The 14,655-nt window shown below is 42.6% G+C and overlaps 1 protein-coding gene across 1 annotated transcript in view; it reads left to right on the top strand.

Annotated features, from left to right (window-relative positions):
* Positions 1-14,655, top strand: part of LOC115464763 (triadin-like) — a 183,520-nt gene that overhangs the window by 66,436 nt on the left and 102,429 nt on the right. The window contains exon 2 of the mRNA XM_030195116.1: positions 14,076-14,285. Coding sequence (XP_030050976.1) covers positions 14,076-14,285 — 210 coding nt within the window. The remainder of the gene's footprint in view (positions 1-14,075; positions 14,286-14,655) is intronic.

The raw sequence follows: 14,655 nt of genomic DNA, 5'->3' as shown, positions 1-14,655 counted from the left end.
GAGCACCTATGTGAATAGACGTTACTTTCATCCACTCCATTCAAAGAGCTGGTTAAGTGCAAGCAAACTGTTGCAGACTCTTCCTCTGCTCAAGGATGTGGATGAAACAGTTAGCTCTCCTGTTGAGTGATCAGTGCTAGTAACTGAAGCAACCTAAGAGCAGATAGAACTTCAAGGTTATGGAGAAGAACCAGTTCTTCCAAAGTATACGTATTGAGATCTTTAAGTCTGTCCCCATTCACTTTATGACAATGACCAATGACCATTTTAGTAGCCGCCATCTGGACCAACTCCATCCTGCTTATATCTTTTTGAAGGTGCGGTTTCCAGAATTGTACCAGTCTTATACAGGAGCATCGCCACCTCATTTTTCCTACTGGCCATTCCTCTCCCTACGCACCCAAACATCCTTCTAGCTTTTGTCGTTGCCTTTTCTACCCATTTGGTCACCTTAAGAGCATCATATACGATCACACCAAGTCTCGCTCCTCTTTCCTGCAAAAAACTTCTTCACCCCCTAACTGTACTGTTCTCTCAGGTTTTTGCAGCCCAAATGCATGACCTTGCCAATAATTGATTGTTAATGCAAATTAGCAGCTAATTATCATACTAAGTTAAACGTGTAACAAACACTATTGTATAACTTGTGAGTGCAACTTAGTACTAAGCATAAAATTGTTAAATGAATCAATATGAATCCATGGCATAGGTCTTACAGTGAGGACGCATAATAAAATTCAACAGTGGCAAAGCTGGTGGATTGCTCGGTGTGCAATAATGGGTGGGGGGAGGAGGTGATGAAAATGCATTTCTTTTCCCAACTTTTGCCTCGTGTCTACATATAGGGGACCTTTTATTAAGGTGCACTGAAAAATGACCTGCGCTAGTATAATCGCATGTTTTGGACATTTTTCAGCGCACCTGTAAAAAATGCCTTTTAAAAATTTTGACCAAAAATGAACATGCGGCAAAATAAAAATTGGTGCGCATTCATTTTGGGTCTGAGACCTTACTGCCAGTCATTGACTTAGCGGTAAGGTCTCACGCATTAACCTGGAGGTTAATGATCTACGTGCGTTGAATGCCTTTTACTGCCCGGTTAGCGCCACGTGCCCCTGTCACGCGTAGTGGACACGCATAAAAAATGAAATTACCACCCGGGCCATGCGGTATCTGAATGTTAATTCCAAATTGCTGCATGTTGGCCACACGTAGGCGCCTACGCAGCTTAGTAAAAGGGCCCCATAGTGACACTGTTGTATTAAAATCTGTACCAAATCTCAGTGAGGTGACTCCACAACTGAAATATGATAGGAAAGAAAAAGAACAATAGTTACTGGCTGTGCATTGCCCAGGATAAAAATGATACCCACCCATACCTTGCACACTACAGCTAGAGAGAATGATAACAATAGTGGAGATACTACAGATGAAGGTGGCATCCCTGCTATTGGCCATGGTACACTTTGTTATGGTCTAATGGCAACAACAGATAGACCAGAGAAGTTAATAAAACAGTTAAGAGAACCGACTACAGTTAAGTTGTTCTCTCACAGAAAAAGAGGCGATAATATACTGCTGCCTTTAAGCTACAAAAAAAAAAAAAACCAAGCTGAAGCATGAAAGTAAATGTCTAGAATCTATCGTCACCCTTAAACTCGGACAAACAATCCACTAAATAGAAGGGATGAATGAATGAATATCCACCAGTTCAGCTACAGAAAGAAGCAACAGAATTTACTAAAACAAGAGAAACAATTGTTTAAAAAAATTAGATCAGCAAACAAGGAGAGACAGATGACAAATGCATTAATATAGTGGGAAATAAGTACATAAATATTGCCATACTGGGAAAGACCAAATGTCCATCAAGCCCAGCATCCTGTTTCCAACAGTAGCTAATCCAGGTCACAAATAACTGGCAAGATCCCAAAAAAAGTACAAAACATTCTATACTGCTTATCTCAGAAATAGCGGATTTTCCCCAAGTCTATTTAATAATAGAATATGGACTTTTTCTTTAGGAAGCCGTCGAAACCTTTTTAAAACTCCGCTAAGCTAACCGCCTTTACCACAATTTCTGGAAACGAATTCCAGAGTTTAATTACACGTTGAGTGAAGAAAAAGTTTCTCTGATTCGTTTTAAATTTACTACATTGTAGCTTCATTGCATCTCCTCTAGTCCTAGTATTTTTGGAAAATGTAAACAGACGCTTCACATCTACCCATTCCACTCCACTCATTATTTTATAGACCTCTATCATATCTCCCCTCAGCTATCTTTTCTCCAAGCTGAAGAGCTCTAGCCACTTTAGCCTTTCTTCATAGAGAAGTCGTCCCATCCCCTTTATCATTTTTGTCGCCCTTCTCTGCACCTTTTCTAATTCCACTATATGTTTTTGAGATACGGTGACCAGAATTGAACACAATATTCGAGGTGCGGTCGCACCATGGTGCGATACAAAGGCATTATAACATCCTCATTTTTGTTTTCCATTCCTTTCCTAATAATACTTAACATTCTATTTGCATTCTTAGCCGCAGCAGTACACTGGGCAGAAGGTTTCAATGTATCATCAACGACGACACCTAGATTCCTTTCTTGGTCGGTGACTGCTAATATGGAACCTTGCATAATGTAGCTATAATTCGGGGTTCCTCTTTCCCACATGCATCACTTTGCACTTGCTCACATTAAACATCATCTGCCATTTAGACGCCCAGTCTCCCAGTCTCGTAAGGTCCTGTTGTAATTTTTCACAATCCTCCTATGATTTAACTACTTTGAATAACTTTGTGTCATCAGCAAATTTAATTACCTCACTAGTTACTCCCATCTCTAGGTCATTTAGTTACTCCCATCTCTAGGTCATTTATAAATATGTTAAAAAGCAGCGGTCCCAGCACAGACCCCTGGGAAACCCCACTAACTACCCTTCTCCATTGAGAATACTAACCATTTAACCCTACTCTGTGTTTTCTATCATTTAACCAGTTTTTAATCCACAATACAGCACTACCTCCTATCCCATGACTCTCCAATTTCCTCTAGAGTCTTTCATGAGGTACTTTGTCAAACACCTTCTGAAAATCTAGATACACAATATCAACTGGCTCCCCTTTATCCACATGTTTGTTCACCCCTTCAAAGAAATGTAGTAGATTGATGAGGCAAGATGTCCCTTCTCTAAATCCATCTAGACTTTCAAGCTTATTTTCGAAAGTGGTCGCTGGCCATAAATCGGGAGATGGCCGGCGATCTCTCAAAAGTGGCCAAATCGGTATAATCGAAAGTGGCTTTTTTGACAGCATCGTCGCTTTCCTGTCGCCTCGCTGGCGAAAGTTCAAGGGGGCGTGTCAGCGGCGTAGCAAAGGCGGGACATGGGCGGGCATGGGCGTGGCTACCAGATGGCTGGCTTTCGCGGATAATGGAAAAAAAAAGCGGCGTTCAGCAGTATTTCGCCAGGTTTATTTGGTCCTTTAATTTTCACAACCAAGCCTCAAAAAGCTGCCCCAACTGACCAGATGACCACCAGAAGGAATTGGGGATGACCTCCCCATACTCCCCCAGTGGTCACCAACCCCCTCCCACACTAAAACAATAAAACTAAAAACCTTTTTTGCCAGGCTGTATGCCAGCCTCAAATGCTGTACCCACCTCCATGACAGCAGAATGTGTTCTATCCTCTGACAGCCTTTCCCTGGTTGTGATGTGGCTCTTGGGTGAGTGTGACACCTTTTCTTTTAGGTGCACTGCAGAGTCACATCAGCAATGCATTGTGGTGGGTGTAGGGTAGTGGGATCTACTCCCATGGTGCTTTTCCCCCTACTAACTGGGTCAGAGTGTGTCCAGTTTTGTTTCCGGTAGTCCATGAGGTAGTGGCCATTTTTGTCAGCCACTTTTAGATCCCTTTCATGTGTTACCCACATTAGAGAACTTAGTTATTACCTTGAATGTTGCTGAAAGAGGGCATTGTACACCATTCTGCCAGCTCTGACCTGCTAATCTCAGTACCAGGGAGACTCTTTGCCAGTGGGGCACAACCTCTGATCTGCAGTTAACTGTGAGTAAACGTGCTTATTCAAATAAAGGACTTTTTCAAAGAGATTAGTCTTCAGGTGTCAACTGGTGTGCCAAGGTTATACAGCAGCAGCAAGTCCTAGAGGCCTGCGTGTATGCAGGTCCCTGGAGCACCTTTAGTGGGTACCACAGTGCACTTAAGGCAGGCGGACCCAGGCCCATCCCCCCCACCTGTAACACTTGTGCTGGTAAATGGGAGCCCTCCAAAACCCACTGTACCCACATGTAGTTGCCCCCTTCACCCCTAAGAGCTACGGTAGTGTTGTACATTTGTGGGTAGTGGGTTTGGGGGGGGGGGTTTGGGGGGCTCAGCACCCAAAGTAAGGGAGCTATGCATGTGTGAGCTTTTTCTGAAGTCTACCACACTGACCCCTAGGGTGCCCAGTTGGTGTCCTGGCATGTCAGGGGGGCCAGTGCACTACGAATGCTGGCTCCTTCCATGACAAAATGCCTTGCATTTAGCCGGGTTTGAGATGGCCGGCAGTTTTTTCCATTATCGCTGAAAAACAAAACCGGCAATCTCAACCCCGGCAAACTCTGGCATTTGGCTGGGCTAAACCGTATTATCGAAAAAAAAAGGTGGCCGGCCATCTTTTTTGAAAATACGGTTCCGGCCAGCTTTTGTGCCGCCGCCAAAATAGATCGCCGGCAATCTATTTCGCCGGCGACGTTCAATTATGCCCCTCCACGTTTCATTAATTCATGCTTTTGAATATACTTTGTAATTTTGTTCTTTATAATAGTCTCTACCATTTTGCCTGGCACCGACGTCAGACTCACCGGTCTATAATTTCCCGGATCTCCTCTGGAACCTTTTTAAAAATCGGCATTACATTGACCACCCTCCAATCTTCCGTACTACGCTCGATTTTAAGGATAAATTACATATTACTAACAATAACTCTGCAAGTTTATTTTTCAGTTCTATCAGTACTCTGGGATGAATACCATACGGTCCAGGAGATTTACAGTGGGGGAAATAAGTATTTGATCCCTTGCTGATTTTGTAAGTGTGCCCACTGACAAAGACATGAGCAGCCCATAATTGAAGGGTAGGTTATTGGTAACAGTGAGAGATAGCACATCACAAATTAAATCCGGAAAATCACATTGTGGAAAGTATATGAATTTATTTGCATTCTGCAGAGGGAAATAAGTATTTGATCCCTCTGGCAAACAAGACCTAATACTTGGTGGCAAAACCCTTGTTGGCAAGCACAGCGGTCAGACGTCTTCTGTAGTTGATGATGAGGTTTGCACACATGTCAGGAGGAATTTTGGTCCACTCCTCTTTGCAGATCATCTCTAAATCATTAAGAGTTCTGGGCTGTCGCTTGGCAACTCGCAGCTTCAGCTCCCTCCATAAGTTTTCAATGGGATTAAGGTCTGGTGACTGGCTAGGCCACTCCATGACCCTAATGTGCTTCTTCCTGAGCCACTCCTTTGTTGCCTTGGCTGTATGTTTTGGGTCATTGTCGTGCTGGAAGACCCAGCCACGACCCATTTTAAGGCCCTGGCGGAGGGAAGGAGGTTGTCACTCAGAATTGTACGGTACATGGCCCCATCTATTCTCCCATTGATGCGGTGAAGTAGTCCTGTGCCCTTAGCAGAGAAACACCCCCAAAACATAACATTTCCACCTCCATGCTTGACAGTGGGGACGGTGTTCTTTGGGTCATAGGCAGCATTTCTCTTCCTCCAAACACGGCGAGTTGAGTTCATGCCAAAGAGCTCAATTTTTGTCTCATCTGACCACAGCACCTTCTCCCAATCACTCTCGGCATCATCCAGGTGTTCACTGGCAAACTTCAGACGGGCCGTCACATGTGCCTTCCGGAGCAGGGGGACCTTGCGGGCACTGCAGGATTGCAATCCGTTATGTCGTAATGTGTTACCAATGGTTTTCGTGGTGACAGTGGTCCCAGCTGCCTTGAGATCATTGACAAGTTCCCCCCTTGTAGTTGTAGGCTGATTTCTAACCTTCCTCATGATCAAGGATACCCCACGAGGTGAGATTTTGCGTGGAGCCCCAGATCTTTGTCGATTGACAGTCATTTTGTACTTCTTCCATTTTCTTACTATGGCACCAACAGTTGTCTCCTTCTCGCCCAGCGTCTTACTGATGGTTTTGTAGCCCATTCCAGCCTTGTGCAGGTGTATGATCTTGTCCCTGACATCCTTAGACAGCTCCTTGCTCTTGGCCATTTTGTAGAGGTTAGAGTCTGACTGATTCACTGAGTCTGTGGACAGGTGTCTTTCATACAGGTGACCATTGCCGACAGCTGTCTGTCATGCAGGTAACGAGTTGATTTGGAGCATCTACCTGGTCTGTAGGGGCCAGATCTCTTACTGGTTGGTGGGGGATCAAATACTTATTTCCCTCTGCAGAATGCAAATAAATTCATATACTTTCCACAATGTGATTTTCCGGATTTAATTTGTGATGTGCTATCTCTCACTGTTACCAATAACCTACCCTTCAATTATGGGCTGCTCATGTCTTTGTCAGTGGGCACACTTACAAAATCAGCAAGGGATCAAATACTTATTTCCCCCACTGTACTACTCTTCAATTTGTAGAACTGCCCCATTACATCCTCTAGGTTTACAGAGAATTCATTAAGTTTCTCCGACTCGTCAACTTCGAATACCATTTCTGGCACTGGTATCCCACCTAAGTCTTCCTCGATGAAGACTGAAGCAAAGAATTCATTTAATCTTTCCACTACGGCTTTGTCTTCCCTGATCGCCCCTTTTACTCCTCGATCATCTAGTGGTCCAACTGATTCTTTTGCTGGCTTCCTGCTTTTAATATACCTGAAAAAAAATTTTACTATGTATTTTTGCCTCCAACACAATCTTTTTTTCGAAGTCCCCCTTAGCCTTCCTTATCAGCGCTTTGTCTTTGACTTGACATTCCTTATGCTGTTTCTTATTATTTTCAGTCAGTTCCTTCTTCCATTTTCTGAAGGATTTTCTTTTAGCTCTAATAGCTTCCTTCACCTCACTTTTTAACCATGCCAGCTGTCGTTTGGTCTTCCGTCCTTCTTTTTTCAATACACGGAATATATTTGGCCTGGGCTTCCAGGATGGTGTATTTGAACAGTATCCACACCTGATGTAAATTTTTGACCCTGTGCAGGTTGGTACTGTTCCCCAAAACATACACATTATATTCCTCTTGCATTATTAAAAATTTTAACAATATAACATTACCAGGCAGGATAAAGTTGTCTGTTCTGTAGCAACCAAATATAGGTCCTGATTTGGGTTAGGTTTAATGAACTTACCTTGAAATTCATCAGTATAATGAAATGCTGTTTATTGTCAGCAATTTTCACTAAGCGGCAAAGTGCTAGTAAAGTTTCACAGGGAAATTACATGAGTATTTTACTTTGAAAATTCACTACAAGGTATGTGGGTACTAAAGTCTCCATATGCTTTGCTAGTCTGCTTTTTGTGTTGGTGGGATTAGGTGGAGGAAAATGTGCATATGCATATTTGAATTTCAATATATGAACATCAGAACATAAGCATTGTCATACTGGAACAGATTGAAGGTCCATCAAGCCCAGTATCCTGTTTCCACCAGTGACCAATCCAGGTCTAAGTACCTGGCAAGATCCCAAAAGAGTAAATCAGATTTTATGCTGCTTTTCCTAGAAATAAGCAGCGGATTTTCCCAAGTCCATCTTAATAATGGCTTATGGACTTTTCTTTTAGGGAAGTGTCGAAACCATTTTTAAAACCCTGCTAAGCTAACTGCTTTTACCACATTCTCTGGCAACAAATTCCAGAGTTTAATTACACGTTGCACGAAGACATATTTTCTCTGACTTCTTTTAAATTTGCAACATAGGAGCTTCACTGTATGCCCCCTAGTTCTTGTATTTTTGGAAAGAGTAAGCAAGCGATTCACGTTTACCTGTTATCCTCATATTCTATACAGGTTGCATGTATTGGGGTATGGATCCCAAATATATGCATAACTAGTTAGTCAATTAGATGTTAACAATCAATTATTGGCATTAATTGGCACTTAATTTGTAGTCATTAGGCGTTACGCACACATCTGCCCTACACCCTATTCCATAACACGTGCGCCTACATTTCATGGCAGGCAGCTTAAAAGGGGGCATGGCCTTGGGAGGGGCATAGGCAGGTCAAGGTTATTTAGATACAGTGTTATAGACTGGGGTCATTTACATCAGGTTTCAGCAGGTGTAAATACTCACACCCAAAGTAGGGCATGAGAATCAGCACTAAGTTCTATTCTATGAAAGGTGCTTGATGTTTGAGGAGTCCGTGGTCAGGGCATAAATGCATCAGCTGACTTTAAATTGGCAGATTGACAGAACAAGCAATATAAACTTTACTTGTGAGCCACCAAGTGGCCATAATAACTTACAACTGAGCCGGCCAGAAGGGCTTGCTGACAGTAAAGCCTAGACCTGCAACCTTTTCTTATATACTGCTCAAACACTATAAAAGTGATTTACATTCAGGTACAGCAGGTATTTTTTTTTTCACTAGAGGGCCCAAGTTCTAAGTTTGTACCTGAGGCAGTGGAGGGTTAAGTGACTTGAACCAGGTTTCCCTGATCTTAGGCCACTGCTCTAACCATTAGACTAATCCTCCACTCCAATAGCAGGATGCTGGCATTCTAGAAACGTGCTCTCCAGCAGTTTGGGGGCTACAGGGCCAAGATGTACGAAGCCCATAGGATACCTGAGAAGTCTTGAACCTTAAAGCTAGGTACATTTGCGCCTGTGAACGTAAAGTGTTAAAATAATGTCTGACTGAATAATTTGACCTGGACCGGCTATGGTAGATTAGTGGTATAGCCATTGGGGGGGGGGGGGGCTCAGGTGCCTAGGCCCCCCATTTTGGTTTCAGGCTCCCTACAACATTGTAGCAGGCAGTACATGGCCAGAGAATATAGTAAATGCGGTTAGCTTAGCGGGGTTTAAAAAGGGTTTGGCTGGCTTCCTAAAGGAAAAGTCCATAGATCATTATTAAAATGGACTTGGGGAAAACCCACTGCTTATTTCTAGAATAAGCAACATAAAATGTATTGTACTGTTTGGAGATCTTGCCAGATACTTGTGACTTGGATTTGTCACTGTTGGAAACAGGATGCTGGGCTTGATGGACCTTCTGTCTGTCTGTCCCAGTATGGCAATATTTATGTACTTATGATGGGATGCTCAAGCTCCGCCAGCCAAAGAGTTTTCCTGCTGGAGCCCAGCCCATGCTCCTTCAGCAGCAGGAAGTCGGTAGAGTGCTCTAGCGGCTGATGCTGGCACTTCTGTGCATGCTTAGTTCATGTATTTGAACTGAGCTTGTGTGGAAATGCTGGTGTTGGAGGCTGGTAAAGCCTGCCTTCTTCCCTGCTTCTTAGACAGCAGTTTTGAAACTATAGCTGGCAGGGCTTGAGCATCTCCCCCAGCAAAGGTATGATCGGAGGGAGGCGGCGGCAACAACAGCAGTGATGGCAGCAGCAAGAGGTGACTGAGAGGAAATGCTTGGTCCCCCTAGTCCAACCCTGCCCCCGCCCCAATCAACTTCTGGCTCCACCCTTGCCTAGATAGGAACATGATTATTGTAAAACTGAACTTTTTTGAATTGTTTGGACCAGAGACTCCCATATTGCCCTGGAGGAAGACATTCTGTGTCATCTGTAAAATCCTGTAAAGCACAAGCCAGAAAATAGATGATTTTCTATAAAAGTGCAATAAAGGTCAGCTTAACATTCTGCTTGCAGGGCCTCCAACTTGACAGGACTTGTCACCCTGTGTATCTCTTAATTACTGGTATCCCTTTTGTTTGCCACCATATTTTTATCCGCTTTATTTATTCTCTCTATAATGCCAGAGACCCTGATGGAGTTTTCAAGATAATATTTAACCATCTCTCTGACCTCATGTGCAAACTTTCTTTAAATTAGTCACCTTACTTTCCAACTCTTCTTACTCTCTTACCTATCTATATTTTCCATCTTTGTGTTACCCTTCACTATCAATTAAAATGTTCTATTACGTAGTGTGTTGACATTGTAAGTAGTAAACTATGCCATACTTTGTATTGTTTATTTGAATATTTTTACTGCTGTAATTGCCTATTGCTCATGTTTGATCTATACTTACTGCACACCACCTTGAGTGAATTCCTTCAAAAAGGTGATAAATCCTAATAAATAAATAATAAAATAAATATTCATAATGGTGCTACATATTAATGTTAATGTTAAAAGTAAACCACTTAGAACTTGTTGGTAAAGTGGGTTATAAATGTCAAATTAAAATATTAATTCTTAAGAGCCAAAGAGCACAGATGATTTGCATTACCTTGCTCTCTGTACAGAAGAGACAGGTGACTACCTTCATTCCCACTAAAATGAAAGTGGCTGCTGGAAGCTAGTTCTGGGCGTACCTGCACCTATTAGCACCACTGAGTGCATGACTTCAGTCAGTTAATTAAATTAGAGATCTGGAATATTGGTTGTTCTATCATTTCATGAATTACTTTTACTACCTCCATCCATACAGTTGCAGGCATCTTTTGTTAAAAATGCCTGCACTTCTTTTAAATTAACCATAGCCTTATATCAGGTGATAAAGCTATATTTGGAAAGAAATTAAGGGAGGGTCTGATATTTTAAAAAAAAGCTGAGCTCTTAAATTAAGACATAAGCATCACCACACTGGGACAGACCAAAGGTCCATTTAGCCCAGCACCCTGTCTCCGACAGTGGCCCATCCAGGTCACAATCACCCGACAAGATCCACAGAGCAAAGCATTTTGTACTGCTTGTCCCAGGAATAGTGTCTTTTTTTTCCAGCCAAATTTAGGAGCATAAGATTTCAGCTGAAAATTCAGTTTAAAGTTTAGGAGCTTAAAAGTTCAAAAAAATTTAGACCTGCCATTCATTTGCCTAGATTTATGAGTCTAATTTAGGAGCCTAGTTCTGAAAATCAGTGCTAAGCTCCTAACTTTTTGTTCATTGCCCTAAATCCTCCCCTGTTACTATCCGCGGTTTGTTCTCCTACATTTAGGAGCTCATTGGAATTTTGAGCTTAAAATTATGCACTCACCCTTAGTAAAATTTTCAAAGAGGACAAGTTAGGAGCATAACTCTCAAAGTTAGGAGCAAAAATCCTTTCACTATTGGGTCTTCCGGCCGATATTCAAACTGAGTTAACCAGCTGGGTACAGTTACTGACAGGTTAACTCACTTATTGGTGCTCATTTTCAATTTGGCACTAAATTGGTTTTCTTTGCTGAAAATGACTGGTTAATGCCAAAGTGCAAGATGGATATGATGGGGGAATTTCAGGGGTGGAGTCTGATTAGCTCCTAATATTTAGAGCTAACTGGCCAGTGTTAGTGCATAAATAATATCGCATAATTAGTTGTCTTATCTTTGGGGCCCTTTTACAGAGCGGCGGTAAGCCCAATGCAGGCTTACCACTTGCTTTCTGGGACTACCGCTGGCCCAATTCGGCCACTGTCGGTAGTCCCGCCACGAGTATACACAATTTTTGTGAGAAAAGGAAAACCCCTGGAAATGGCTTGTGTGGCGGTAACCCAGAGGTAATTGGGCATTGTCACGTGCTGCCTAGTTACCGCTGGGTTAGCGTGGGAGCCCTTATCGCCATCTCAATGGGTGGTGGTAAGGGCTCCCTGCCACATGGCCATGTGGTAAAAGTTATCTCAGCGTGTGGCCCTTTTTTTTTGTTGCTTTTACCGGCTGTGGAAAAAACTGCCCTGGCACATGGGAAAAATGGCCCCCGCTGTTTGCGCAGGGCCCTTTTTCCCACAGGTTGATAAAAGGACCCCTTTATGTGCAATCAAGTTAGCCAGCTTTTTAAAAAAAATGGATATTCAATGCCGGTGATTGTATATGGCCCAGCTTTGGAAATCTGGATTCAACGCTGGTAGTGGACATTAAAAGCACTGCCCACCACCAACTGAAAATAAGGGAGTAAGTGCTCAATAACCAGCATTATTTAGCAGGGTAGAAGAGGCTTCTATCCAGATAAATGGCGCTGATCAGATCAGACACTGATACTTAACAGCACCTAACTGGAGAGTGGTGCTGGATATTATCTCTGACCACCACCACAGCACTAGCCAATTAGTTCCAGATAGTCCACAGGAGGAGTCTGGACAAATCCAGAAGTTATACAGGCACCACTGATATTCAATGCTGGTGCTCGGATAACTAACTGGACCAGTTGGAGTGCAGAAAAAAGTAGCCCTAGCTATGGTTAGTTTGGGGCTCATTTACTAAAGGGTGGTAGGGCTACTGCCACATTGGTGCACAACAAATTGGGCCTACCAGGAGTTTGTTGGTAGTCTAGGCCTCTGCTGTGCACCAACTCCGGATCTATAAAAAGCATTTTTTACCTTCTAGCACTGGGAGCTTACCCAGCGGTAATCAGACAGTCCCATGTGCTGCTTGGTTACACTGGGTGAGCACAGGAGCCCTTACTGCCTCCTAAATGGGTGGCGGTAAGGGCTCCTCTAGGAAATGGCCACGCGGAAAGTGGTTCACTTACTGCAGGGTCATTTCCCTTTAAAAAAATGCCTTTTTAATATTTTTTATTTTTTAGTTCAATTATTTTTATTAATTTTGTCGCAAAGTGACATTGTAAATAAGCAATTATGACATAATAACAAGTTAACATGTTAAGACTATGTATTCAAAATTATAGAATACAATATAAATTACAGCTCAAGAGCCTGTGATTATGATACATTGCAAGTGAGTATAAAGACATTTGTATTGTGACATTATAGAATCTGGCTGTACAGTATGCATGCAGTATGAGTGTTAAAATAAAATAGTACGCATCCTTGATCGTGTTAATTAACTGGATGAGTATTTATGCAGAGGAGACCAAATTTTCTTAAAGGTTGTAAGGAAACCGCATTTCTCTGCAGCTACTTTTTCATATTTACTACTACTTAACACTTATATAGCGCTACCAGGCATACGCAGCGCTGTACACCATACACATAAAGACAGTCATTTAGCAGTCAGGCAGACTGTGTTCCACCACATATCATAATTATTGTCCTTTACTGGACGAGTATTGGTCTCACATAGGGAAATCCATTTCAAGTATCTTGGACAGTAAGGACACTTTATCTTACAATATCATTATTACGGGCGAATATGGCACTAGTACTGAATTACAACCACATGCGGCCAAATTATTACGTATACTGTTACAAATTGCTATAAAATTATTATGTCAGAAAAAAAATGCTTTTTACCTGCTGCAGTAAAAAGGGGCCTTGACTTGCAGTGAATCCACCCACCAACACTACCACAGGACCTCTTTTTCCACAGCTTGGTAAAGGGGCCCTTAGTTATCTGGTCAGTGGTACTGAATATCAGTGGTACTTAACTTTTGGAGCCCACTGAATATTCAGATATTAAGTGCCACTAGCCAGAGGTAAAGCCCTACATTGAGGGGTCCTTTTACCAAGCTGAGGTAAAGGGGGCCTGCCAGCATGTGCTTTTGACGTGCGCTGAGGACCCCTTTTACCGCAGCGGGTAAAAGGCTGTCTTTTTTTTTTTTTTTTAAGAAATGGCTATGCAAGACGTGAACCACTTGCTGCACAGCCATTTGGTGGGGGGAGCACTTACCACCACTCATTGAGGTGGCGGTAAGAGTTCCCGTGCTAATTCAGTGGTAACCGGGCATCATGTGGTACTGCCCCATTACCGCCAGGTAAACACCTGGGGGTGGGAACTACCACCAGGTTGCTGCAGTAGCCCGGCAGTAGTTCTAGATTAGCGAGTGGTAAGCCCGCATTGGGCTTACTGCCACTTCGTAAAAGACCCCCTGAATTCCTAGGTCTAATTCAGCACTTTATTGCCTGCCAGAGGTTGCATATTGACTAATAAAATGTTTGCAAAAAATGTATTTGAAAGAAAACATTTGACTCTTTCTTTGCCTTAACGTTTCGAATGCCTTTTTAGGGCCCACATTCACCACTACTACAGTCATAGACAACAAGAATGGATCTGTCCTTCAGCCTCCTGTGAAAATGTCGAAGAAGTCGGTCACCGAGGACCTGCTAAGCACATTCAGTTCCCCAACTGCATTGCTTCTTGTTGTGGCTCTGATTGTCACTTGGTCAGCTGTGGCCATTATAATGTTCGACTTGGTGGACTACAAGACTTTTGCAGGTAGAATCTGATGCATGTTCTTTAACTAAAATATTTAAATATGCAGCTTAAAACTGATGTCAATCTGCACTATCTTAAGAGTTGCAAGGAGAACCTCTATTTTGGCCTTTGGGAGAACAATATGTCAGCAATTTTAATCTATAATCACACACAAAACTCAGTTGCACAACAGCAAATGACACTAGGAGGAAAAAGCCTCAACAAATCTCATAAATTTATTTGCAGTCTAGTAAGCGGCTGCAATATCATCATAGGCAGAAAAAAAACCCTCCTGTATAGCAATTTTTACTTTTATATGATCAAGCTCTTTGATAAAACAAGCTTAACAGTACTTAGCTGTCTTCATTAACCCTTCAGCAATAAGCAAACT

The sequence above is a fragment of the Microcaecilia unicolor genome, chromosome 3, assembly GCF_901765095.1.
Source record: "Microcaecilia unicolor chromosome 3, aMicUni1.1, whole genome shotgun sequence".
NCBI lineage: Eukaryota > Metazoa > Chordata > Amphibia > Gymnophiona > Siphonopidae > Microcaecilia > Microcaecilia unicolor.
Note: the sequence above shows the minus strand (reverse complement) of the source record. Positions and strands in the feature narration are given on the sequence as shown.